Raw genomic sequence first — 27,975 nt, 5'->3', positions numbered from 1 at the left:
CCAAAACAAAATTTGTTCTTCTTGACGATCTAAACGGGAATAAATAAAATATCGAAGACCAAAGGGGTTCGTTCAAAATGAATAGATTTATTTCAAAATGAGTTAAGAACATTTGTTGTTATACGTGCTAGAATCGTCATCAATATTTCAGTTTGGAAACAGGTCGTACTCCTCTACGTACATAAAAACGATTGTGTAGGATATTGCTTAAAATACATTGCTAAAGTTGACTAGGTAAAAATTCCAGATGTTGTCAAACTACCGATACAAAATTGGATCCCGAGAGTCCTTGGACCGTCTAGTGCCAGTGTGATTGTGCCCAGAAATCAGACGCGGCGAATCCGCAGTCATTTAGCCGCCGCCGCCTCCGCCGGAAAGCTCATCCTCGTATTGCTTGCGGAAGCAGTCTCCCACTGGGAAGAAGTCCCAGCTGCGCTGCTGGTACATGTTCCACACGTACGTCTCCTGGCCGGTATACTCCGTGTCCGGCTTGTTAATCAAATGCATCAGGAAGAACATGTAGTTGGCTAAGTTGTGCTCCTTCTGGACGTGCGTGTCGAAGCCGTGCGGTACTATGTCGAAGAAGTCCTTGCCCATCCCGCAGATGAAGCAGTTGGACTCCATGTTGTCCTTCACCGACTCCAGTTGGTCACGCAGCTCGCCGAAGGCGTCGATGATCAGACCCTGGATAATGGCCAGCAGAATAATAATAACGAAGAAGAAGAACGTGATATCGAAGATGATGCGGTAGACCTCGTAGTCGTCTCCATCTGGATCCCCGATCTCGTCGCCTATTCCACCGCCCGCTCTCACACCCTTGTACAGATGGAACACGAAGCAGGTCAACATGTCGTGGCACTTTTTGTCCACCTCCTCGTCCTCCTCCTGGATGTAGAACTTCCTGAAGAAGTTGAACGCGATCACAGTGTAGATGTACACTATGATGGTAAGCAGCATCACGGTGAGCACCAGTTGCTTGCCGTTGTGGGTCACAGACTGCAGGATGGTGCGCAGGGTCTTGAAGCCCACGGCCACATCGAGCAGATGGGCGGCGAAGAAGAAGTTGTTGAAGTTACCCATCACCGAGAAGCTGAAGTACCACAGCGAGTAGAGGAAGGCGTTGTCCGTGAAGGTGACGCCAGCCTTCCACACCTGATAGCGCCAGTCGATGTTCATGATGTACTTGAAGATGCCCGTTTCCTCGCTCTCCTGAGCCGCGAACGTGCTCTTCTCCATGCCCAGCAGATTAGAGATCGAATCAAAGTCGTAGGTCTCGCTGTACTTTTGGCGCACCTTCTTCTTCACGAACTTGTCCCAGTAGTTCACCGGGAAACTTTTCGCCGAAATTACCAGCTTGTCCCAGTGCGACTTGAAGTCGTCATCCTCCGGCTGCTCTGCAATGAACAATCCCTCGAACTCCAGCCGGCGGGCAATCTCTTTTTCCCGCTTGAAGATGGCCAATGGAACCTTGAGGTGGTAGTAGGCAATCAACATGGCCAGGGAGACAAGTGAGTGCAGACATGCCGCAATGCGGAGAACGTGTTCCATGTAGAAGAAGTCTTCGTCCACGTGCACAAGTTCCGGTATCTCGTCCTCCATTTCGCCATCGCCCGATCCTCCGTCCCCTGATCCGCCAAACCCAGAGCCCGTGATGTCCGCACCTCCTCCCGACCCGGAGCCCAGGATGAGCTCCTCTTCGGCAGAGCTGTCTGCTTCTTCGGTAAACGAGGTGACTTTGTAGAAGAGCAGCATGAAGTTAATGCTGAAAGCCAGCACCAAGGCCACATACTTGAGGTTGTAGAAGTTTCTGGCGAGGAAGCTAACGGCGCGATGGGTGTACTGAGAAAAGTCGATCTGGTGAACAGCTGGAGTCTCCTGAGGCGCAGATGACGACTTCTTGGCTTCCGCCTCGATGGAGGCCATAGCGGCCTCCTGAGCCTTTTGCGCCTCCTGCCGCTCCTGTGCCGCCTTCTTTGCAGCCTCTCCACCCAGCAGATCCACAATGGAAATGGGCTCCTGGTGTGGTTCACCTTCGACCAATTCGCCGCTGGCAGCTGCTCCGTCCTCGGGACTGGATTCTCCGCCCTCCTCCATCGAGGAATTGGCTGGAGATTCGTGCACCACCACCTTGTACATGCCGTTCTCCTCCTTGTTGATGTCCAGCCCAAAGGCTTGCACCGTGCCCGGTGGTTCTTCAAGCGGCAGCGGTGGCAGTGCTCTTCCAAACGTTTCCTCCTCCACTACCGGTTCCTCCTCCTGCTCTGGAGCAGGTCCTCGCATCAGGTTCAGTAGGATGCCGAATATGTAACGCACCACGCAGAAGTGTGCATATCCGGTATAGTAAAATATATAGAAGATGATCTTGAAAAAGCCGACTATGAGTTCTGGTATGGATTTGGTCTGCATCACTCCGATCTGATGCTTGATGTTCGCCGGACTAAGCATGTGCACTCCGAACTTGAGTCCTTCTTTGACGGCGGTGATGGTGCGGCGGATGGGATCACGAGCGGCTCGCTCCTCCTCTTCCTCGCTCATATAGGAACTATAGGCAGTGTCCCGCTTCACATTGCCACCGCCATCATCGGTGGCCATAAGTCCCGAGGCGTGGGTCATCTCAAAGATGGCGTCCTCGCAGAAGTTCACAAAGGCCTCCAGTTTCTCCTTGTCGCCACCTTCGGTGACGATGGAATAAAAGAAGGCACGCTTGGACTCGCGAATCTGGGGCTTCTCCCACTGTTCGATGTTCGAGTCCTTGATCTCAAAGTAAACGCGCTCGATGCGCTTGGAGCTGCCGAGAATCTCGATGCGGCCCAGGAAGGGCTCGAAGTAGTTGAGCACCGAGCCGGCGGTCTCCAGGAAGCGCGCCAGGCGCGGTTCGTTTGGCATGTGTTCGCTGAGGTTGGTCAGGAGCACAGCCAGGTTGAAACCGATCTCCTTTGATGGTTCGTGGAAGTGCTCCACGAAGGCCCGGTAATCGATCTTGCCCTCGTGGTTGCGCTCGCAGCAGGCCAAAAGGAAATCCATTTCTTCCCTGTAAAACGGAGCGTTATAGTCTGTGATACCCTGTGATTGGCCATACTTTATCTTCACTTACGGTGTGTAGTTCTTGGATTGCTCCATCTTTTCCCTAAAGTCTTTGGGGGTCACCCAACCCTCGTTCTTCATGTCCACTTCGTGGAAGCTGGGCGATTCGATAAGGTCGGCGAGCTTCAGGAACATGTCGAAGTACTTAAGAATCAGCTCCACATTGCTGGCAGACTCCACCAGCGTGTCCACCATCTGCTTGCCAATAGTGCCTGTTAATTCGGATATTCGAATATTAATCTGCATTAGTCATCCAATGTTGATATGCCAGTTCCCATACCGTTAACAACATTTCCTTCCAGCATGGAAAGCATCATGGTGATCATGTCCTTTTGCAGATTCAGCAGTTCCTTGAGCAGATCAACTTGGCTGGAGTGCTTTGACAGCTTGTCCTGCATGTGGGAAAACAGGAAGAGGAAGCCACCAACTGCATCCCACAACCTCGAGTGTGCCAAGGCCTGCTGATTGAGGGTACACGGACCCTGGATGACTTCAGTGAGGGTGTTAAATACTTGGCTAGCCACTTCGATGGCCTTGAAGAAGTTGGCCTTTCCAGCGGGATCGATGATCTCTTTGCTGGAGTAGTGCCAGTAGAAGTCCATGATGGACTCTTGCAGACGAAGCAAATAATCCACAGTACAGATGACCACGTTCACGGTGGTGGTGTTACCCGCCTGGGTCCTCAAATAGTTTTGCCATTCTGTAAGGGATAGGCTCAGAGGTCACATGTTCTCAACTCTCTCCTTCTATAACTCACCCAAGTTGTGGCCCTCGCAGGTCAGCTGGATGAACCGGAACAGCGCACAGGTGAACTCCGCGTCGTGCATGTTCTTCTCGCCCGCGGCGCCTTCGGAACCTACACCAAGACCTGCACCCGCACTCGGAATATACTCTTTGTTCGTGTGACAAATTTGGGTGGATTGGTACAACGATAGCGGGAATCACGTACACGGGATTGGTGGGTTGGTGGTTGGTGGTTGGTTGGTGGTAATGGCATGCGAGGCATGGTGGTGTTGGGTGGTTGGGAAATCAGTTGGAAGGAAGTAGACACAAATCAATAGAGTAATCGAACTTAGAAGTATTCGAACCAAAGATGACGGGCACGGCAAATCAAAGCTGGAGGAGGTGGGTGCGTGGGATCACGGGGCGGATGGACTTACCCTCTGCTTTGGTGTTTCGCTCAAAGGCGTCCAGGTCCAGTACACTGCAGGAGTTCATCAGTCCGGCGATGGAGGTAAAGAAGCCAACGTCCTTCTTTTCCTTCAAGTGGTTCAGCATGCCCATTTGGATGTCGATGTTGCCGCCGCGCAAAATGGCGATGCCGAGATTGAGTGTCGTCATTACCATCTCCGAAGGTATACCTTTGGAGGCGGAAATGTGCAACAGCACCATTTCGGCAACGCCACGATTGGAGAGACGTGCCTGATGGAAGAGCAGCTTCTGCTTCTCCATCTCTTGTTCCTGTGGAGGTATTAGTGAATGGTTTTTAAGGTTCTAATAATATATATAAGATTGGGTCTTATAGCTGTGTATGGGATATATAAAATTATAAAGCCATTGTTTAGTAATTTCAGCCGAAGGAATAGTTACCATTAACTGCCTCATCCGACACTGAATCAGACATGTCGGGTTTTGGGGTTTAAGCTGTTGTTAGTGGGTCTATGTTAGTTGGCATCGACTTACATGGATGCTGGTGCCTTCGCCCTCTTCGCCACCCTCACCGCCTTCCTCGTCGCCGCCTTCCTCCTCCTCCTTGCCCGTGGACTTGGCCGCGATCTGGGCATAGGACATGTAGAGCAGATCCTCCTGGAGGGCACCGCTGCGTTCCGTCATGGCGCCGCGGCAGAAAGTGGTAACCAGTTGGGTTAGCGGATCCGGCTTGCTGTCCGTCTCCTCGCCCTCCTTCTTGGATTTCTCGGAGTCCTCGAACGTCTGCGTCAGATCTTCGACCATCACCTCTTGGCCCACGTTCTCCTCCTGCAGCCACTGCTCGTAGTACGATCGTGCGAAGATGTTGCAGGCCCGATGTCTGGATAGGAATGCGTTCAAAAGTTAGTGATATGTGCCAAGACAGCTAATAATAGTTAGAAAAAAAAAACAATTTGGCATGCATATGGTTAATCAAATCAAGTTAGAGAGCAACAAAAAGTTGAAATAAGAACTGATGCTGATCCTTGGGGTGGAAAATTAAAGAAACTTAGAAGGCGATGAACCAATCGATGCGACTACGAGAACGAGTACCACCTGCTCATGCGATAAAGATGCTTGGCGCGTAAGCTTGAAATGACTGCCTGGCGACGCGCCACCGAGATCTTTGAACCCCACCGCTTGGATCTGTTCTTGGAGCTGGCTGCCTAAGGGATTCGGAATCGGATTGGCAAGTGGCAAGCAAGCGTGCGGCAAGTCCATAAAAATATACAATAATACAAATGGCGTTTAGAACACGGCGCTCACATTAGTGCATTAGCTATTAGTGGGGATTCAGTATCAAAAAAAAAAAAAAAGATCGGATTAGATTGATGCCATATTGAGGACGATGATAAAATGGGCGTTAGGACAGATAAACTTTATAGAACACTAGTATGGTTAGTTGGTTCCCACAGAGCTAATCAATCGGCAATCTGCAATCTGTAAGATGCAATCTGTTAACTGCAATCGGTAATAACCTGGGTAGAGAATGCAGCGATGTCTGACGGAAGCATGCGATTACGGCACGCTTCCTTTGGATCGACACAACGCTCCTGTAGACATTCTTGCTCTGCTGTTGTGGATGGTCGATCTGTAAATGTTTCGTTCACGGGACGGTCAGCATTTCAGTCAACAATTGTCGGGGTGAATGAAGAGTTGGCGATGTGGGTGCATGTCGATGTCGATTTTGGTGTTGATCATGTTGTTGATGTTTCGAGAGGAAAAGAAAGATCGAGTGATTAACAGATTAAAGTTGAAAGATTGAAAGAGTTGTTGCACAGATAGTTAAGCTCGTACAGTTTCAATAGTGATGAGTTACTCGAACTGATGGCATCAGAGTTGTGCATTTTGAAATATTACAATTTAGACAGATCGAGATAGAGATTGGTATGCATCCGTACATCCCATCCCGTTTGGTTCGGAGTTGATCCGGCACTTACCATGTGCAGGCCAAACAGAACCTTGGCCATCGCCACGATGCGATCCACTGTCTCCTGGGTTTTGTCCTTGCCCTTCTCGTTGGAGTTAACATTGGCCTTCTCCAGCGCCTGTTCGTCCACCGGTTCCTCCGTCTTGCCCAGCTTTGAGTAAAGGTAATGCTGCCAGGACATCTCGTCCGACGGGTCCAGCTTATCCGGCAGGGTCAGCTGGTTGCGGGCGAACTCGATCACATCGTACTCGGGCATCTTCTTCAGGTACCGATCCTTGCAGTGCTGCACCAGTTCCTGCTCTCGACCCGCGAACAGATTCAGTCCAACGGGTAGGAGGCGTTTCAGGCAGGCCACCATCAGACTGGCCTGCACCTCCTTGTCCTTGTCGCGCTTCTTGTCCCTGTTCTTCTTCTTCTTCTTTACCTTGCCACCCACAGCAGGAGCACCTTCCGAGATGGCCGACCTCCTGGTTGCAGTTGGCATGATCAAGGCCATGTTGTCGATCTCATTGGCAGAGATGAAGTTCTGCTCCTCCTTAAGGAAGTACTGGCTCTTAGACCATATATTGAAGATCTCTGCCACATGGTTGTAGAGCTCCTCGGCCTCCGGTATGTTGTCCTTCAGCCAGTGGTTTCGCTGCAGATCCACGTACTTGATGAGCAGGGGATAGAACGAGTATATGTCTCGCACTAGCAGATTCCAGTCCTCCTGCAGCTGGGTCTCCACCTGCGAAGTGTCGTCCGTGGCCGACTTGATGAATCCTCGCATGCTGTCCTCCTTGTGCAGCATGTTCTCAGTGCGCTTCTTCACCCGCTCCGCCAGCGGCAAGAACGGATCCTTGAGCAGCTCCTCCGACGTATTGATGATAATCTGCTGCGTATAGGCGGCAATGCGAGTCATCCAAGGGGCGTTATCGTTGCCAATGTTCTTCTTGATCATTTTAAGCACATTTCGCAGCAACGGATTCATGTGATCGGCTGTGACCATGGTCACGTGGTTGCCACTGGTGGGACTGACATTATCCGGTCCCTGGGACCACCAAAACGGTAGATAGGCGCAAAGCAGCGGCAGGATCACGTCGATAATATGAGGCGCATCATTGTATGTCTTGTCCGACTCCACAAACTGGTCGACCTCGGCGAGAATGGTCTCTAGATTTGGCATACAGCTCTCCATCTTGACCATAATGTCCTGCGCCTCCAGTGAGTGATCCGCAATACGGTTGAGCAGCGAGTACTGGTTGTGCTTGTTAAGGTGGGGCTCCAAGAAGGCCACCGGAAAGCAGGAGCTGTAAGCTCCCAGACAGGAGCCCAGAGCGGGTCTATGCCTCTCAATCTCGGTCTTAAGATACTTCCTGTCATGCGTCAGGGTGCCATCGGTACCCAAATGATACAGTGCAGCGAGGATCTTGTAGGAAGCCACCTGAATCTCGTCCAGAAGCAAATCGCTGCCATAGTCGCAGGCTGCCAGATGATCAAACATGGCAGTAAGCACCGGCAAAACCACCTGGTTTACATATCCCAACGATGTGGAGGTTTTCAGGTGAGTGCCTCTCAGGTGACTGTACTTGCCATCCTGCAGGTTAAGGATCGTGTTACCCAAGTCATCGGATGTCTGGTTGAAGAAGGTCAGCATGGAGGTGCGAATAAACTCGGGACAATTCTTGGTCAGGGTGCGTGCATCAATGCCCTTGACCAGGACCTGGAGGCACCGTACTGTGATGCGGACATCCGGTCCAAATGCACTCAGCCGGTTACGCAGTAGAGCGGCCAGCTTGCAGAAGATCGAGGCCACCATTTCCTTCTCCTTGAGCGAGGCTGCTCCAATATTATTGGTTGCCGTGGCAATGGCGATGAAGTAGTTGCGATGCGTTGAGAAGTACTTCTCCATTAGAGGCAGCACCACCTTCGAGAAGAACTTGATGTCCCGGGTGGCCGTCTTAAAGGATGAGCGTCGACTGAACGTGGTCGATGGCTTTAGCAGTTTCATGTTGATGGTGGCTCTATCCAGATACTGTATGAGCTTTTCCAGTAGGGAGTACGAGAAACGCAGTTCAACGGCAGCCTGGGTGGCGCCGCCCTCCTCCACAGCTCCTCCCTTTGATGGCCTAAAGTCGGCAATATGTCGGCATGAATTCGGAAATCGTTTAGTCTTCGTTCATTACTCACTTGTGCAGCTTGTAACCCTGGTATTGCATGTACTTAAGGAACTCCTGCGAGCGCTCGCGATCCTTCTTCTTCTCTTTGTCGGTCAGAAGATCATATGGCACCAGTTGCGGATGGATAACGCCACCGCAGCCGTTGAGCTCCTCGTTCTTCTTCTTGGCCCAGATGTCGTGGGAATTCTCCGCCAGGCGCTCAGCCATGTTCTGCATCTCCCTGCTCAGGGTCAGGTTGCTCATGTCCACCGGGTGCGGGTTATAGTTGAACGGGCTGCCCTCGTTCTGGAATTCGTTCTATCGGTGTTAGGGGACGGCAAAGTGTAGGGCGTGGACGTGGGCGTGTCACAAAGATAGAAAAGCCAATTGGAAAACGGATAGAAAATTTGGAACGTGTGTTAGAGGATTTTCGAAATGGGGATTAGTAAAAGGCTCTTGGCTGCTACATACAATTTGAGGCTTCGACTGACGCCGCGTTGATCCGCGATGATTCAGCGCCACCTCCACCTCGGAGTGCTCCACGGTCCATCCGATGGCCAGCAGACCCTTCAGGCACTCTCGCACCGGATCCCGGTACCGCTCGCGTTCCTGCCAATGAGATTTCAGTAGTTAGTTGGCTTTCCATCAGAAGAGTTTTGGTTAAACAGAAAATTACTTGAACGATTTTGAGTTAGCTGTTTAATTACTTTGTAATGATTAATCATGAAGTTAGCACAATTAAGAATTCAATTATTTAACTTTAGTGTCACAGAAAAGAAGCTTCATCTTTCAATTATGTGAGTCCGTCTAAGAACGGTAATAGGAAAGTTGTTATTTAACCAATTTACTCAATCTTTTCAAATTTAATTAAGGATTAGGAAATACCGATTAAGTCTTAAAGTATCTGTGACACCAAAATAACCTAAAATAAAATAGAAAATCGTTGTTAGGAAACGTAAGAAATAATTAAATCAATAAAAATCATTATTTAAGAATGGTAACCAAATAATTAAGTGATTTAGCTTATGCTAAATCTAAAAACTGAAAGCAGAATAAATGATCGATAATGAAAGGATTTTGATTAAATGTTAATTGATCGTTATAAAATGCTAGAAAACTAAAACAGAATGGTTAATGGTAAATGGATTTAGATATTATTTTAGATTTAGATATTATTTCAGATTTACATATTATTTTAGATTTACTCACGTATTCACTGAGCATGTTGTAGGGCTTCAGGCGAGGATGCTTGCGATCATTATCGGATCGGATGTCTCCGTAGGTCCAGCCACCCTCCAACCGCCGACTGGCCCACGCATCGTGGTAGTGCTCGCTGAACTTCTGGACCAGCGAGTTGAGGTCGTTGTCCAGATGCACGTTGTTGGTGTCGATCGGATTGGGCATGTACTGCGGCTGATCCGGTGCGCCCATCTGGCGGCCGTAGTAGTCCTCGTCCGTGTTCTTGGACAGGCTGTAGTCCGGTGGCAGGGCGCAGCCGATGGCGATCAGACAGGGCAGTGCCTTACCGAACAGTTCCGGGTCATAGTCCATGTTGCTGAGCGAGTCAAAAATGTTCGAGAACAGCAGCATCGTCAGGCGCTTCTCCTCGTCCGATGAGGCTCCATAGGAGCCCTGGCCTTGAGTTGAGCCGTAGTATTTGGCGCAGCGATCGAAGTGCAGGGTGAGAAGCTATCGGAGGTCAAGGGAAATGACATTAATATGGGGAAACTAACTTGGTTGTCCATTAGATTAATATGTGCAAATATCAGCTTGCTCTTGATCTTTTTAATTAATTAACTTTTAATTGAATTATTTGTTAAAGTCTTTTAAATGATTAGAAAATTGGAAACAACAATAATAAATACTCAATATTATTAGTTTGTTATTTAGGTAAATAAACTGGACTTCACAAATCAATAATTAATATAAAACTCTATTTGTAGAATATGACATATTGTTAAAATAGCGACGTTTTAATTTTAAAATGAGATTAAATGCGATTAGTTTATGAATTCTTGTGAAGAACATTAATTTAACATGAATTTTTTTTTTAAGAAGACAGACAGATTACTGTCTAAATATATCTGTAAAAATGATTATATTTCAATATAATACTACCAAAGAAATTTTTTGCCAGATTAAAATTAAACATCTTAGAATGGTTCTGAAAAACATTTAAATGGTTGTTAATGCTCACCCGGAGGGCCACGGTGGTGTACTCGGACAGCTTGGACACATCCACAGTCAACTTGCGCAGCAGCTTGAGCAGCATGGCAGGTTGCATTTGGGATGTGAGGGCCACCAGGAAGTCGGAAACAGCCTCGCGTTGCCCCTTGGTCAGCATACGGTTCTTGGACAGCCGGTAGACCGTGTGCAAAGTGGCATCCAAGAGGCTCGCGTAGTTCTCGGCCTCGTTGTAAAACTTGGAGTGCTTGATGAGCAGCGGCAGGATCGAGTTGCCTATGTAGCGGTTCATGGCCAGCGCCATGTCGCTCTCGGATCCATCGCTCTTGTCCAGAATGGTGGCGGTGCGGAGATCCGGAAGGAAGGCGTCCTCCAGCAGGCGGTAGAAGAGGTCCTGTGCCTCGATGCCGTAGACGCGCTCCAGGAAGAGCACGATGCTCTGCTTATTGTTGGGTAGCAGGCCGGACGGCATGTCCGATTTGGGCTTCTCCTCGCCGGGCGCCGTCTGTGAGAGGGTGAATTTCAGGCTGAGCACCCCCTGCAAATCCTCCAGTGGCACCAGAGATCTCAGAATAGCTCTAGCCCTCAGGGACTCGTTCTTGCCCTGCTCGATGACCGAAGCGTCCGGAGCGCAGCGGCCCAGTAGGTCCACAAGGGTGCAGTAGAAGTTCAGAATGGCGGCACCGGTATCGATATAGTCCTCGTCCTCCTCGCCTTCCGGCAGAGGATGTGTGAAGTTTAGACCGGCAATGGTGCCCTCGGCCTCGTCCTGCATCTTGCAGCGGTCCGAGATGCGCTCCGACATGCGATTAGCCTCGACGATGGCGCGGAACAGACCTTCTCCTTCTCCTCTTAGAGCCGGTCCCAAGCATTCCGGACGACGGATAAGAAGTCGAATGACAAGGTTCGCATTCTCCTCGACGCTCTCGCCGTTGACCCAAACGCAATAGCGCAGGAAGTCCAGGTAACGCTCACCTTCGACGGGATCCCAACCCAGATCCGGATAGCCCTTCTCCACGAGCTCCGAGTTGCTCTGTAGTCCGCATCGCGAGAGGTAGACGGCGATCTTTTCTAGATAGTGTTCCCTCAGGGCCAGAGCCAATTCTGTGTTCTCCATCAAACTCGAGTATGCCACATCGAGGGGCGTGGATCCTCGCAGGCTTGGCCGTGCCAGCAGGATGTTGGCGTTGTCCAGCAGAAAGTCGAAGTGATCAAACATGGCCTTTTGGTTTTGGCGACCAGTGCGACAGAAGTAGCAGAGGAATCGGCAGCAAGCTACCACCATTTCGTGGGAGGTGTCCTTCTCCTTGGACGGAGCTCCTTCGGCTACCTCCGACTGGGTGGGCGCATCGCTTTGTGCCTGTGCCCTCCGTCCGAGTGTGTTCATCATCACTGCCATCACGTTCTCGTGGACACGCAGGATGCGTATGAGGTCCGGGTGCTGAAAGAAGGTGGCGTTGTTAACCAGCTTCCACAGCCGCTTGCGCATCAGTTCCTCCTCTTCCTGGCTCATCTGGACGGGCAGCAGGGCGCGAATCTGGCTGAGGCCCACCCACATCTCTGCCACGTCGTCGCGGGCTCGGGTGTTTATCACGTACGTCTTCTCCAGGGCACGAACCAATTCTCCGACGGTGTCGTACTGCCGCAGCAGCAGACTAAACATCTCGCGCACCAGTTTGGGATTCTCGATCTGTGACTCCTCGGCCCAGCTGACGATCGTCTTAATGAGAACTTTGCGGAACACCTCCTCTGGTGTCTTCTTCTCCGGCTCCTCCACCTCCTTGGGGCCCTCCTCCAGCTCCTTGACGGTGTTAATAAAGTTGTAGATCTTCGTGATGGGTCCTGTCTTTACCTCCTCGATCGCTGTGCCCTCGACGCCATCCGGCTCCTGGAGAGCATTGAGCGACACTTTTTGCATGAGGGAATCGTGGAAATCGCCCAAGCGTCCGCGCAACTCAAGGCCACAGGTGCAGTTGTCCTGGTCATCGGGTTCGAGGTTCTTGAAGCAGAGAATCTGGTTCATCTGCTCCCGTGGCGGACAGCGGAACTCTTTAGTCTTTTTGGCCGCAACAGCACTGGGCAAATCGGATTGCTTGATCTCGATATAACGTCGCAACTGATCGGTCTGCAGGTCGCCAACGAAGTCGTGGGAGAACGCGATGATGCTCTCCACTCGATGGCGCAGCTGGGTGTCGTAGAGATGGTGCAGCAGGTAGCACATCTGCAGCTTGGCGCCCTCGGCCATCTTCATGGTGAGCAAGCCCTTGCGGTGCTCATCCTTACCCTCTGAAATAGGGGATTATTCTATTAGAATGCGTTCGGTTTTCTAGACATTGGAAGCGGTGGTCTGCCGGTAAAGTAGTTAATTTCTATTTTGGAGTATTAGAAGATATTTTAACTTTGAAATTCTTTTTTTTCCTTTTTTCATTATTCTACATCTATAAAAAGGATTCTTTTAAATCCTTTCATTACATTGCATCATCCTATTGTATTAATAAAGAATTGATTAAACATCTACCATATAAGAAATTAGTTTGAAACGCTAGTGTTCTTTTACCAGCCGACCTAAGCTGTGAGCAATTGCCTACTCACCTCTTTCGAAGGCTTGGTCCCAGGTCTCCGGGTCGATCATGACCAATAGCCGCTGGACATCTTCGTCAGTCAGGACGCCGACCAAGAGTAGCCGGTCTGTGAGCTTGATTAGAGGGCTACACGGCGGATGGGAATGGGGCTATCACTAAAGGACGTTCTATGGCCTTACGGGTTAAGGTGCTACTCACAGGAAGAGGTTCTCGTTGGTCCAGCCGATGGGATCGCGGTTGTGCACCTGATTGATCTCGACGGCATCCTTCAGCGCCTCCATGACAAACTGCCTGACTACTTCTAGGGGGAACTTCGGGGAGTACAATTGGTCGATGTCGGGGATCGGTTCGCTGGAAACACTTGGCATACTAGATGTTGCAATCACAGGGGGTCTGGACGGGTGTAGTTGTTGTTGTTGTGTCGGTGCAGGAGGTTCGATGGATCAGGTGTTGTGTTGGATCAGATGCAGGACCGGGAGATTCGAAACAGAATGGGATGTGAACAAAATCGAAAGGATAATCAGAATGCCATGCCCCCAGCCCGAGCAGTGATCGGGAAATCTGTGCATTGTGGGTAGGGCGAAGAGCCGTAAATGGTCAACTCACGTGATCTCCGTCATCCGCAGCTGCGGACGCACTGACTCCGTAACCAGGGATCTCAGTGAGTGCTGCATCTCCTCATCGGAGTACAGTTCCTTGAGCTCGGCTCCCAGCGGTGTGATGTACTCGTTCTTGCACACCTCCATGGTTGTGGCATGCGACTCCAGATGCAGGGCGATCAGCAGGTCGTAGAAGCCCTGCCGCAGTGGTCCGCTCATGTACTCCGACCGGATGGCGTAGAGCAGCTGCTTCTGGTCCACATGCTGGCACAGGGCATGGGCAGCTCTGTAATTGGATTGGTAACAAAGAGCCGCATAGAGCGTTAGACTGTGGGCATGGAAGGACAAAAGCTTGTCCATCTCGATGAGCTCCAGAATATCTATACAGCGATCCTCCTCTGGGATGTGCAGGGCCAGCATGGACACGGGGTCCTCGCACAACATGGACCAACCCCTCACGTCGGAGAGTTTCAGCGCATGCACCTGGAGCGCAGTATTTGGAACTCTAGCCCACTGATGCGGACGCAGGCACTGGACCTTCAGACGCGGCGGGGACTGTGGATTTATATGCTTGTCACTGGTGGGCAGTACCGCCGCCGAAAGGGGCAATGTGGTAGGGGTACGTCCCAACTCGATCTGAAGGATCTCCTTGCTGGTGGCTTCCACGAAAATGGCCGGGAAGAGCTTGGTGTCTGGCTCCATCATCCAGCGGTGAGAGGTGTCCTTGCCCTCGCAAGTGAAGCGGATGATGCCGGTGGCTGTGTCCACGAAGCAGCCAACGAACATGCCCTGTGAGGCTCCCTTGCCTGAGGCATCCTGGGTAACCTCGTTGAAGAGCTCGTCCGCTCGAACTACATAGCAACTCTGGCGGTCGATCCGTTCAATGGCCATCTCGTAGTCATCCTCGATGTAGACTGATCCACGGCGAACCTTGTTCTTGTTAAACTCACGGCTGTGCAGGTGATACTGCGTAGTGACCCAACCGACGTACACGTGCGTGGGATCCTGACCGGGAAAGATTCTTACTCCATAGAAATACTCGTTGATCAACTTGAGGCACTCGGCATCGAACATCTCGTCACCCGAAGTTTCCACCGGCTGTTGGCCAAGATTTGAGCCACTCAACTGCTTTGGTCCCTGGGGCACAGGGCTGGGAGGGATTTCGGCCTAAGATAGTTTTTGGAATCCAATAATCATTATAATGTAACTAAAAAATTACAACTTACATTATTTAACCGCAGAGTTGGAGCTCGTGTGGTCATCTGCTGGTTAACCACGTTCCGACCATGAGCCACCGTATTTCGGCGCTCCAGAGAGGTGTCCAGGGTGCGAGCACCCATCTTTTCGCGGCTCTGATCACGCGACTTCTTCGAGAAGAACTTAAAGGGGCTGCGGCCGCGCTTCTTCTTGTCATCCATCTCTTCGCCCAGCCCGTTCATGTCAAGCACCGACGTGGAACGCTGCATCTCGTCCAAGGCGGCGGACATGTCTGTTTCGAAGGTTATGTTGCGGGTGAGCGATCCCTTGCGAGGCGGACGGTTGGGTCCGCGCATCATGTGATCTGCCTCAGCATCCGCGTGCTCATCGAAATTACGGGTCAAGCCCTTGATGTCGTTCATATTGAAGCCACCTTTCAACATGTGGTCCATGTGGGCGGCCTGTGTCTGGACCTGCATTTGGGCAGCGATCTCCGCCTCGCGCATCAGTCGGTACTGCCGGTTCTTAATCTCGTCCCAGCGTCTGGCCTTCTCCTGTTCGCTGATAAACTCACCCATGCAGGTCACGGGCAGGGAAAGACGCAGGAACTCCCAGTTGGCCTTCTCCATGGTCTCGAAGGTGTTGTGCGAGATCTTTAAGTGCGGCGGGGTGTCGGCGCCGCCGGGAATCCGGGTGACATCGATGCGGCAGTCGGGCATCTCCTCGGTGTTCTCAAAAATGGGCTGGTCCTTGGTGTACCAGTGGGTAACCGGGCGGCGCATGTTCCTGCAGGTAAAATTTAAATTAAATTTAATTATATAATGTATTCCGAGTACTTACACGCAGAACGGCTCGTATCCCTCTTGCAGGCCACAAGTGGTGAAGAACTTGAGTGAGTCCACGTCCTGGCCGTAGATGAGGCGCGCCTTCTGGCCCACTCCCAGGGTGCAGGCGGGCACGAAGCCCACCCCCTCGGCGGTTACGTCGGCAAAGGTCGTCTCGCCGCCCAGCGCGTCCATCAGGAGTTCTCCGTTCAACGAGAAGCCTGCACAACGATTGATTACGGTTAATGGGGTCGGGGCTTGGGGGTGGCTGGACGGTTGCTAATGATGAGCATATTGATAATAACCAAGAACCAAGCAGCTTCTCAATGAATTCCGAACGGGCCTTGGCCTGAGAACCGTATCCGTATCCGGAATTGTATCGTTCGTCCGGAATCCATTAAGCAATTTTAATTCCTCTAGGAAATGCGTGCGTATTAATTGGCGTTTGATTCGCCTTGCAGCATACTTGCATTGGACTACATAATATTGTTATCATGTCTGGACTAGAGTAGTGTTTAACTGGTTGGGTTTCGAGTTAGGAGGCAAAGCTAGGATTATATTGTCAAGCAAGCTATTAAGTACTTATGGTTAGCTCTCATGCTAAATATTGTACAACTGGATTGAATTGCTATTGGTTAAGTAAGTTAGGTACGTGTCGTTAGTAATTACAGGCAGTTACGAGAGAGTAAAAAGCTTGGGGATGAGCTGATGTGTCACCTGCTCCTCAGGCACCCAGGTCGCTAACCAGGCGCCTCGCTCCTTGTTAGGCGTTCAAGGTGTTCAAAGTAACAATAGTTGGACATTAGAGCATGGGAATTGGATAGTCTGGATCGAAAGTGAGAGTCTACGAGAAGCTGGCATTGATGGACTTATGCTTTTGTCGGACGATTCTATGCGTTGGTCCAGTTTGGATTCTGTCGTGTCTAAAATGACTGATCTACTGGCTTTGATTACTTAAATGTATGTCCAGTTCAAGTTCTAACAAAAGTTCTAAGGCTGGAATCGATAAGAGTAACCATTTTGAAAACAAAAATGATTTTTATTGATAAATGATTAAAGATGCGAATATTGTTACAAGCAATACTAAACGCTGTTTTTAAATAGTAACCCCTTTATAAATTCCAAATTATGCTAACTAGTTGAGAAATGATTTATCAATTTCGAATGCGATTAAATTGACCTAAAGTTGACTGTATGAGGTTCGGTCTTTATGGGTAGCTATGGGTCGCTTTTGCAGGGTATCTATATTGAGGTGAATGCGTGGATACCACATGGCCTTCGCATCGCTGGACTTGCGGCACTCGGTTATCCGGTGACTCTGGTTCACATTTAGTAGATATCAAAAGCACGGAGGTGGACATTCCTTGGGGCAGCTTAGAGGATTTGACATTACAACAGGGGAGCGAGCAGTTCTTACTAATTGTGTGGTCGGCCAGGTCTAAAAAGACGCCGACTATGTCCCCGGGGCCGCACTGTTTACCAAAGGATTCACTGACGCCACCGTAGACTTTCTCTTCCTAAAAATTGAGTGGCAAGTGCCGAGATTTAGTCGCGATTCGATCGATCAAAAAGGCCCTACTCTTTACTCTGCTGGTAGCTTGTTAATGATCGTATAAATGAGAGAGTGTCGCTAAATTAACAAATCAAAGAAGAACGAAATCGTTGATTAAGTTGAGAGTTGAGTTAAAACAAAATGCGTTCGATCAAAGTAAATAAAATCAACGTTGAGGCACGCTGCTAGGGCGTCTAGGTCCTTACTGATCGTTTGCTCCTTGACATCGATGAAACAACCAATGACATCGCCAGCCTCATACCGCACTCCGAAGTGCTCAATGGATCCGGCGTGCATTTTGGTCACCTATAATCACGGGGTTGTGGGTTTTGGTTTGAGTCGATCTGGCATTAGGCGTTACCGCAGTCCCTTCCAACCCTCCCTAGCCTACATCGAATGGATGACCCTCGGCATGGAGACCCCTGCCTTCCTCATACTCACATTGTGTCCATCGAAGGCCCAACTGGTGTCCTCGCTGCCCAGCATCGCTCCCGGATAGCAATCGGCCCGTGCCCAACCCACTCGCATTGGTCCGGACGTGAGGACCTCGAATTCGAAGTACCACTTGCCCGATGTCACGGCGTAGTTGCGCTCCACCCTGTAAGTCCGGAATCCGGCGAACTTGAGGCGTTGTGCCTCGGCCAGAAGTGCCTCCGTTCCTTCGCCAGTCGGAGGATCCAAGACATATCCGTAAACCAGGAGCGTTCGCACTGTCTCCGACGCTGTGTCCCTGTTGGCCTTCTTGATAGCCTCGTCCACTTTGGCATATGGCACCAAGTGTGGACTCCTGTGGTTTTCACTATCCTCGTTCAGACCATAAGTCCAACCCTGCTGGATGCGCTCCCGTGCCCACAGATTGTGAGTGTTCTCGGCCAGCTGGTCCACAAGCTCCTCCAACTTGGGGGTGAGTGTCACGGCGCTTAGGTCAAGTGGAGCCGGCTTGTAGCCATTGCCCTGCATGAAGATCTCGTTGGGCAGGCGCACTGGGCGAATGCGTGCTGGTGGCTTGTCCATGGTTATGTAGTATCCCAGCGAGATAATCGTCCTATAGAGGTAAGAAGGTCAGTATAGTTAATTTCCTTAAGAGTAAGCCAACTTACTTCAGCGTTTGCACAGCTAGTTGATTGTCGTATCGCTTTTCCGCCGCCGGAAGCTTCTCGAAATGGGTGAGGCAAGGATGGATGCGGTGGTAGTCATCTCGGTGCTCGCCCCACGACCAGCCCGCCTCGATTTTGTTTAGAGCCCACATCTCGTGGATATTCTCCGCCAGCTTCTCCTTGATTTGGTCCACAGAACTTGGCAATGTCACACCCGTGGTATCAACGGGCTTCGGAACAAAAGCAGTGTCGTCCTCAATAAGCCATGGTCCGGCCAAAACATTCTTGGCAAGATTACCAAAGTAGAAGCAAGGATCCAGACTGAGGATCTGCTGCGGCATGAGACACTGCACGAGGGCAGAGAATCCCATGGGCGGGGCAAACTTTAAACGACCATGATCACCTCCGAAAAGGAAGCGACAGCTTAGTTTTGATGAGCAACTCATCACGGGAAAGAACATTCCGTCCAGGTTAAAGTCCCTAAAGCTACCGCGCACTTTTACTCCGTTAAAAGTAAACGTGATGATGGGCACAGAAAGGTCAATGGCAACGCCAATAACATCGCCTTTACGGATAAAGGGCTCCTCGGGCAGCGCGTCCACCACTAGTGTTTTGCGACCTCCCGTCCAAAGAAAGGCACCATCAAATCCAAAGGAGTACAGGTCATCGCCTACTCCATTGCCACCCCACTTCTTGCCGCCTCCGGGATACGGTACATACCCGGAAGTATTAGCCCAGCCAATGCGCAGGTGGGGCATCATGTGCGTGGTCTGTTCGATGTGATCCATGGTCACCTCGAAGTACCACTTCTGGTACATGGAAGAACCGTCCACGCGACCCACGAAGATGTTCGGTCGGATGCTGGCCACATGGTCCACCAGGAGCGTCTGTAGCAACAGATTCTTGCCCGGTAGCAAAAAGTCGCAAATGTTGTTCTGGGAGGATCGCACCGCCACTCCATTACCCACGCACAAGGAACACAGAACGTCTAGGACTTTCGGGTCCCTGCCGTGCTTCTCCAGCAGGGAGATGATCACCTTGATGTGCTCATCCCGCATCATGTTTAGTGCCTCTGGCGAATCGATCAGCACGCAGTGAAGTACGTCCAACATGCCGGAACCCTCGCTGGAGGCCTGGGAACCGAGGCGGGAGAATAGCCAGTTGAGTCGGTTACTGTTCGCGAACTGGGCGCAGTTCGTGTGGTTGCCCTTGATGATGGCGGCCAAGAGTTGGTACAAATAGGTGGAGATGAGATCCCAGCTCTGGCCGGTCTCGTCGCCGGCCAGGAAGCTGGCTAGGAAGCCCTGCGAGGTGATTATGTTGATCTTGTCAATGGCCTCCAGGATCAGATTGAGCACGCCCTCCTCCTGGAACAGATCCTGTCGGTTGCGCAGGGCACGGAATCGGTTCTGTTTCTCCTCGTGCTCTGAAAATTAGTTATAGATTTTATTGAACATCTTAGGGTCATATTTTGAATGACCTTACCCATATCGTCTTCGGGTTGCGAAAAGTAGTTAATCAAGTCCTCAAGGCACATGACCATCTCGTTGAGGTTGACCTTTTGGAAGAAAATGGAGTGTCGGCGATTTGACTGCAGTGTTTCCAAGGCTCTGAAATGAGTGTGAATACGATAAGAAAATCACTCGTAAAGGACTTCCAAGTCACCTACGTAATAAACTGGGTGAAGAGGCTGCTGCACTTGCGGATGACACGAGCTGTCTTGGACTCCTCCTCCTGGGAGCGCGAGAAGTCGAGACAATCGTCCATCTTGCCCTCCTCGTGCAGGATCGCTTGCTTCTCCTCCACCTTTCCTACGCCCTTCTTTTTCGTCTCATAACTCTTGTAGCTGAGCCACAAGCTAGTCTCGCAGTGCTGAACGATGACGGTAGTGTCGCCGTACTTGATGATCGGCGAGCCGATCACCTCCAGGTCCTTGTCCTCCAGCACCTTTTTCTCGTCGTCCTTTTCCTGCCGCAGGCAGAAAGTCGTCGTGGCAATCGAAGCCTCCTCCTTCTTAACTAGAATCAGTTCGTTGCTGTCGTTGACGCCCAAGTAGCGTCCAGTGGTTATGTGGCGTATGCGCATCGGGTGGTACCAGTTGATAAAGCCACCAGTCCACTTGGTTCGAGCGAGTTCCAGGCGCCACAGGGACCTCGCCTGTGCCATGACCACGCCGCCCTCGTAAATAACAATACTGTCAGGGGATTGAAAGGGTACTTTAGTATAGTGACTTAAGTCATTTCGAGTGATAAACTTACTTTTGTCCCGCCTCACGACCCCATGTACTCGGTATGGTCAGGCACTCGTCGCCACCATGGAAGAAACGCAGCACATCGCCGCCAAAGACATAGCCCACGTACTTCATCCTGGAGATGCCCGTGCCGTAGGGCTGCACGGACCAGTGGGTCACATGGAAGCTGGCATTTACAATAGACTGTTCGTTCTCCTTGGTCGTATGCAAATAACGTTCGGTGGCCACGGACACCAGGATCAGATCATCTCCGACGCGCACCTTCTCGCCCTCAGAGCGCTGCTTGCTCGCCGGATGAACCGTCCACCAACAAGCCTCTCCCTGGCTGTGCTCCTGCAGGCCCACGTCGAAGGACAGCTTGTCGTTCGACGAGGAGGTGGACAGACATGCCAAGTACTGCAAAGTGTAAGATTGTTAGATTTATTCTTGCTGGCCAAGTGGAAGCGATCAAGTACTCACCATATCACTGTTGTGGTGACGCAGCAAAATGGCATTGCCATAGAGCAATGTCCTGTGTCCCGATCCGGTGCCTTTGCCCTAGGAGTTTGTGGGAAAGCCATTAAAAAATTGTTAGCTCTGTCTGCAGACAGCTGGTTCTAGGGATTGGTAAGACTACAATCTACAAACTACTGCATAACAGTGGAAAGAGTTACGTATTTACGAAGTTAGGATGCAAGTGCTCGTGGTTGCTGATGGTTAGATCAATGGAGTACAGTCAAGCAAAGAAGAAACTGAACCATTTTTTAATTGTGAAGGAAGTGTAGACTTCATTATAATCTGTATTACAATATTTATATTCTTTCGAATAATAATACTCTTTCATAAAATTAAAGAATATTTCAGTTTGTGAGGCCTTGATTTCTTCTTTGTGTTGAAGAGGGCTAAGATAATCGTACAATCCGTAGTCCAAGTGTACTCAATTTTAATCACTGCTGAGTTAGGAGCTGCAAGATCCAGGCTTGTGAGCCTAGGCTTACGCGACTTGAATCTCTGGTCGGGGAAAATAGATGAGCACAAGCTCAGTTTTAGGGGATTATTTCCCGCAGAGATGTGACAAAGAAAGCAATAGCAGAGCGAGACAGAACGAGCGCTACTTTACACAGACAGAGTGAGAAAGATAGAGAGTAGAAGAGAGATAGAAGCGCGATACGAGTAAAGAAGAAGAATTGAAAGGTATACTTACAAGTCGACTATCCTGTTTTGTGGGTATTTAGAAAAATTTTGAAAAATAACGAAAAATTTATAGGTTACAAATGTGTAGAAGAAGAGAAAAACGGGAAGATCACACAGAGAGGGGCATGCAAGAACCTAACTATCGGGGGAACTTATATGACCTTAATCTATGGACATTGAAGCGATAGGGATCACAACACAGAAATGGCGGGACAGACTACTACATGGCATGAATGCTGGGGATTCCCTTGGTTTCGAAATGAAAAGACATACATCCGAGTTGACCTTTTTCCAGGCTTTATACTTACAGTCTCGGATCCTGCCGCCGTCACCAACTCCTGCAATGCTCGCACGGACAGCGCCTGCTCGATGACGAAGACACACTGCGAAAGATCCGGCGGCACGTTCTTGTCGGCAATATTCTCGAGAAAGCAGTGCCGGTTGCCAAATCCTTCGGCGGCCAAGCAGACACGCTCCCCCGTCGCCGTGCAGGAGAGCGTGACCATGTCCTCCTACAATGGCAGCCGCAAAAGGAATAATATTTAGTTATTAATATTATGTTATACATACACGTTAATTAACAGTGTATGAAATGTGTAGCTGACATCGGAAAGCCGAAGAAAGTAGCTTGTTTCATGCTTATTAAAGGTTAAGAAACTTAATCGTAAAACTGGAACTCAAATTGGTGTGTGCAAGTATTTATTTTTAAGATCAAAATCAATAGTATATCTCAAATCGTATCTTAAATAAACGATACTGAGCTAACCAAATATAGATCGAAATAAAATTATTTATTTATCTACGAATAACGACGTCATTGTTAAATTCTGTCAAAATGTAGCCTGTAAATTCCGAGATCTCGTAATTTTGACGAATGGACAGACAAAGCTGGAATCGTCGGTTGGACACGCCTATTAATCCTGATCAAGAACTTAAGTTCTTAATTAATCCTGGTCAGAACTTCTGACTCAGAAGATCTTCATTTATCTGCAACAAACTCTTAAACGAGTCTAGATTACTCATTTATCCTATGAGTATTGGAAGTACACTTCAAAACATATGCCTGCGATTTATATCTGTTACTCTTTGAATAAAAGGAATAAAAGGTATGTTTAAAAATGTGCAACATAAAGAGGGAACGTTTCCCAGCCTTTAAAAGTTTTTTAAACATACCTATAAGGAATACATCTAAAAAGTTTAGGCACACAAATTTTAGAGACATATACTTAGTACGTTTCAAAATATTGCCAAAAATTGACTCTTTCCCCCAAAAACGGTTCGTTTTACTCTTTAAATAGAAATTAAGAGATCTTGGAAACAAAGTAACGAAATGGACAAAATGGAATTTTTGTTGGTTATTCGTCGAATTGACATTTATACAACAGATGCTAGCTGGCGCTTGTGTGCTTAGAGATCTTCAACATCCTTGTACTTCCTTTATAGAGAATTGGGTACTGTACTGCAGCGACTTCACTTTGTTCTTGAAAAACGGCTACCCAAGGTGATTTTCAAGTAAGAAATCCTGGAATCGATTTCTTCATGTGCACGGAGTGCTAGCATTGAGTTAAGGAATGGAAGGATAGTTTAGGCAACAATTAAGTCGTTAAGAGGCCCAAAGTTGTGCTGCAATTTTAATGAGACTTGGCAACAATTCCGACCGGCAAGCCACCGCAATACCAATTGGCATTTGCCGACACATTCGACTCGCCAGCTCCATCTGCATCCTTTTGGGCATGGAACATCAGCCGGGCGATGCACACGCAAATTGGGGGAATTGTTACAAGGCACTAAATGTGCAAATGAACGGCCGATGGGTTGGTGGGTGGTGTGGTATGGCTGGTTGTCCACACCCACTTCCCCACCCAACGGTTGTGATTTTGGACCGGTGGTGTTGTGTGTAGTCGAAGTTAAATGAACGGTAATGGATTTCGAATCGAGCAATTTGCATAATTTAAATGCGAATGAAGTGCCGAGTCCTGACACTGCAGCATCATTGTCTCTGCGCCCATCTATTTAAAATTTAAATCCGACCACATCCTGGTTTTGGGCATCCAAAACTGCACTGCTCAATGACTCAATTTGCATTTGACTTCATTTCGATAAATGTTTTTGCAAACTTGCACTTTTCGGGTCACTCGCTAGTGAACTGTAAAGTTTTTGGGGGGAGGCCATGAGCGTAATTTGACATCGACTTCGCTTCAAGGGCGGCGCAGGGACTTCCCCGGGGACCTGGAGTCCTGTGTCCCTGCCGGTTCTTCGGTATTCGGTATTTATTGAATTTCTGTTGCGGTGTGTGGGAATCGAGCCTGCGGGCCCACAAAGAGATACAAAGTTACACGGATGTCCGTGTGGCTGCGATGTGTAAACTCAACTTTTGCCCCCAAACGTATTTATTTATTGCGGCAAGGTGTCGCTGCTGCTGACCTCGCTGACCCCCAGTTGGCGTGGGCCCTTGGGTCGTCGGCAGGGGTGTGGCACGTGGGCGTGAGCACAAGAAAGCAACACTATTTACTTATACCCCATAATGGCTGTCATTTGGCGCACCAGCTGTGGGCATTGATATATGGAGGCATTTGTCAGCTGACGATGTGTTCATCGAGGAATCCTTCCCCCTTCACCTACTCCCCCACCTACTTCCCATTCCCAAAACCAGCTGGCTATGTAAAGTGGAATCAGACGAAAAGCTAAAGCCCCTGGTGGCCGTGATTGAATTTGTGACTTGGGCTTCGTATTTATTGTGTGCCATAAACAAAAGTTAGGGGCGCCTATAAATATGCATTACATACATATACAGCTGTATTGCGTAGCCGGGGAAACGAGGCAGGATATCTTTTATGGATGGCCGGATATTTTATGACACCAATTGTGAAAAATCCCCGTGGATTTTATTGAGTGGACGTAATTGATTTTAGATGATCTGCTGTTGTCATTGGATGTGCAGGCTACTCTCATATTTCAAAACGAACTGGCCTTTAAAATTGGTCTGAAATCAGTTTTCCTCCAGAATTCATTTGCTTTAACTCTATCACAAGTACTACATTTTTATCTAAAGCCTACAAGCTATTAGTTTTGGGTTTCTTCAGATATTGTTAATTAGATACTGTTAATAGAAGCGCACTTTTAAAATGTGTAGAGTAGATACTAGTCTAAGCCTAACTAGAAAATCATTTCAAATATTATTTTTAGTTTTTTCAATTCTTTGTTGCAACATATTTTTTAATTGCCAAACAGAACTTACTGCCTAGTGCCATAATTTCAAAATATTTCAACAAATTGTGGGATTCTGTTAGAGACAATCAATCTGTTTCCTAGAACCTTCAATAGCGATGGAACTGTCATATCCTGTTCCGTACTTACCGTTCTCAGGAATGAAACATCATCCTGCTCGGAGCCTCCCTCCGCCTCAGCCATTTCGTTTGGTTAACGCAACGACCGCAGCGCCTCCAAATCGGAATTTATATCGCAGCGGCGTTTGAATTCAATTGTTCTGGGATTTCCCTCGGTCACCCGACTCGGTATAATTTCCTTCGAAAGATTGGGAATATGTTTACGGTTAGAAATGCATTGTTTACACTCGTCACGGGTGGGAATGACTGTCGGCGAGGGTTTCTTAATGGGCGGACAGAACTCGAGTGGCACGAACTCTTGTTTATATTTTGGGAATCCCCTTCCACTCGCTATTTTTACACACACGCTCACCCACTCGCGGACCAACGCAGAGTGGAGAGAGCACTTTTTCTCGCACTCTCTCGTTCGGCTGTTTGTTTTGCTTTTGCTGGGCGAACAGCTGATTCACTCGGTACTGCGGATACTTTCGCCTTTGCCTCGCTCTCCGCTCTTTCTGTGTCACTTGCCAATTCGCCGCGAATTTTCGCTTGTTTTTTTTTACACTTGTAATTATTCAGGAATTTATGTAGATATTTGTTTGTATGTCATTAGCAGGCAAAAGGCCAAATAAACGAAATTAAATGGGCTACCGAATAAGAGTCCTCATTAAAGGGTATAAAGTTAAGTTACATGCACATTTACTTGACAAAGAGCGCTTTAATATATTTTAAGTTTGATAATTAATCTCTCTAAATATTTTTAACTATACGAACATCAGTATCCAACATAATAAAGAACAGTATTGTATTTTATTTTACTAAAATGGATAATTTTTATTAAAAATCCTTAACAACGCTTTACATTACTACGACATTGAGCGTATGAGTACTAAAACCACTTTATAGCTTTTAAAGGACAAGTGTATGATTCGTGTATGTACATACTTGCATATGTTCTGTAACAGCGATTTTAATAAATTGTAACTCGATCAATAAAAATTGTATAACTGTGTAGAACTATAGAGATTTACAGGACTGTAAATAATGCCTTTTCGACTGTATAAAGTATTAACATTGTATGCAAGCTTGTATCTCAGTTTCAAAGCTATATGCATGAAACTTTTCTAGGTTTTTTTTTTTTTTCTCTGACTGAACGTATCAACATATCGAACTTCTGTATCATATAACTGACAATGAAATAATTGCATGTACTTCGATAAAGACCAAAAAAAAATAAAATTTTGCTTTTAATTTTATGATAATCGACTTACTACAGTATATAATAAAGCTGCTATAGAAACAGTCGGCAAATAAATTGAAACTAATACTAAAGAAATCCTAAGTGCAGTGTATTTTATCATAAATTGTTCTTATTTAGTATACAGTAGTTGTTTTGGTATATATAATCAATCACTGCAAATGTGTATAAGCTTCGGTTAGATAACCTTTCTTGATTTTATTTCTTATTATGTTGGATCTCAAAAAACTAGATACAAACACAAATAAAAATAACTGAGGTCATTGATCAATGGAATTCAAAAATCGAAAGGATCGTCTGATCTTAATCGCGTGATATTTATGTATATGTGTATACACAATCGTTTTAATTAAGTGCCTTGGATTCGGCTAATCAAATGTTTCCCTAATTTCCGCTTTTTAGCGTGGTGTTTTCGATGGGTGTCTAGTATGTTTCTGGGCAGGTGCCAACGTTACTTTGTCGACAAGATGGCAAACACACGCGATGCATATATTTAGTGGTCGTCGCACTTATATTTAGCCGGTGTATTTGTGGCTATATGTGCAACATGTTGCCGCTGACATGCTGCGATTTCCCGAGAGTCCCGGCGACGAGTTCTAATTAATTGATCTCTGGTTCGCCGGGTGTGTTTCTCCTTGGGCAAGGACTTTTCTCATAAATTTACTGATTTCGCTGGCGGCAGTCAGTCTGCGAACCGAGGGACTCGGGGACAAGGCGGCCATCGGTAATCCAAGGGTCCGATGGCACGCAATCCCGTCTCCACCTTCGCCATTTTGCTGAGCCGGCAGCAACCGCACTGAAACGCACGATATCCACCATATATCTATGTTCAAACATAAATATGTAGAACACACGGCGCACCACTAGGGATTGTTCATTAGAGAGGTATTTTTCTTGCTGCTTTTGTTCAAACCGAACGATAGATCTTAGGTTTTGAAAACCCCAACATTTCGTTGGCTTTCAGCGGTGTCGTGTATTTATTTTTGGTCTCCACCGCGGCCCGAAGAAGACCCGAAGACGCGGAGCCGTTGCCGAAGGCGCACACATGTCCAAAAATATCACACGCAAAGGCCTGGGCAGCGCACAAAACTAGAGCACTTTCCGAATTTTTCATCAAATTTTCATATTTTACTTATTCGAATCGTCGGAATTATAATTGCAAATCTTATGCAACGCGAACACCACCACAATTTTCCGCCTGGAGCCCAACTCCGCCACGTGCTCGTTGAGGGCGCGTGGAAATAGCCAGCTCCGCCATGGATTTTCCACGTTTTCCACCCGTTTCGAGGGTCTGCCGCACATATAGATTCTATACTCGATGCTGGTGGGCCAGCAGAAGCACGGCGAACTTACTTTTCGTGTCGATATTACTCTCTAGACTGACGACGAGCCCCGTCGGCGGCGACCACGAGTGCAGAATGATAGGCGATGCGATGTGGCATGGGTGCCGAGCGGCGAGAATGGCGGCTCGGCGAGCGCAGAAGGCACTGCGGCACGCAGTACGCAGCAGTCGGCACAGTGGGTCGGCTCTTGCCGAAAAGCGATTTCCATTCGGAGGAGCGAATGGTACTATAGAACACGTAGTGAATATT

General features: G+C 48.5%; 1 protein-coding gene across 10 annotated transcripts; it reads right to left on the bottom strand.

The window, feature by feature from the left end:
- Positions 1-69: 69 nt before the first annotated feature.
- On the bottom strand, positions 70-27,803 carry RyR (Ryanodine receptor). 10 transcript variants are annotated; one of them, NM_001259277.1, is made up of 28 exons: positions 27,737-27,803; positions 25,157-25,324; positions 22,108-22,311; positions 21,086-21,163; positions 20,634-21,022; positions 20,045-20,569; positions 19,861-19,985; positions 18,379-19,801; positions 17,720-18,323; positions 17,485-17,584; positions 15,743-15,947; positions 14,932-15,688; positions 13,713-14,872; positions 13,305-13,457; positions 13,117-13,232; positions 10,538-12,810; positions 9,550-10,029; positions 8,812-8,949; positions 8,372-8,646; positions 6,213-8,310; positions 5,329-5,438; positions 4,768-5,113; positions 4,675-4,695; positions 4,245-4,545; positions 3,842-3,952; positions 3,365-3,784; positions 3,095-3,296; positions 70-3,031 (listed from the first exon to the last, which is right to left on the bottom strand). In NM_001259277.1, the coding sequence occupies exons 2-28, from the start codon at positions 25,208-25,210 to the stop codon at positions 352-354; spliced, it is 15,348 nt and encodes a 5,115-aa protein (NP_001246206.1). In that variant the 5' UTR covers positions 25,211-25,324; positions 27,737-27,803; the 3' UTR covers positions 70-351. The 10 variants fall into 10 exon arrangements, with proteins under 10 accessions (NP_001246206.1, NP_001246210.1, NP_001246207.1 ...); NM_001259281.2 differs by lacking the exon at positions 4,675-4,695 and adding an exon at positions 21,810-21,821 and having other exon boundaries at positions 8,372-8,658; positions 13,305-13,499; positions 27,516-27,768; NM_001259278.2 differs by lacking the exons at positions 4,675-4,695; positions 5,329-5,438; positions 17,485-17,584 and adding exons at positions 5,751-5,863; positions 17,144-17,243; positions 21,810-21,821 and having other exon boundaries at positions 8,372-8,658; positions 27,516-27,768.
- Between the last annotated feature and the right edge of the window lie 172 nt (positions 27,804-27,975).

The sequence above is a fragment of the Drosophila melanogaster genome, chromosome 2R (genome assembly GCF_000001215.4).
Source record: "Drosophila melanogaster chromosome 2R".
Classification (NCBI taxonomy): domain Eukaryota; kingdom Metazoa; phylum Arthropoda; class Insecta; order Diptera; family Drosophilidae; genus Drosophila; species Drosophila melanogaster.
The sequence above is the reverse complement of the archived record's forward strand: the minus strand, read 5'-3'. Positions and strand labels throughout refer to the sequence as shown.

Excerpts from the sequence above, each read along its gene's own strand:
- RyR (NM_001259282.2), bottom strand. The coding sequence starts at position 25,210 with ATGGCTGAGGCGGAGGGAGGCTCCGAGCAGGATGATGTTTCATTCCTG. Across the intron at positions 5,114-5,328 it reads CATCTTTATCGCATGAGCAG|ACATCGGGCCTGCAACATCT; the intron begins GTGGTACTCGTT and ends ATTCCTATCCAG. Across the intron at positions 3,977-4,244 it reads GCGAAACACCAAAGCAGAGG|AGTATATTCCGAGTGCGGGT; the intron begins GTAAGTCCATCC and ends ACACGAACAAAG.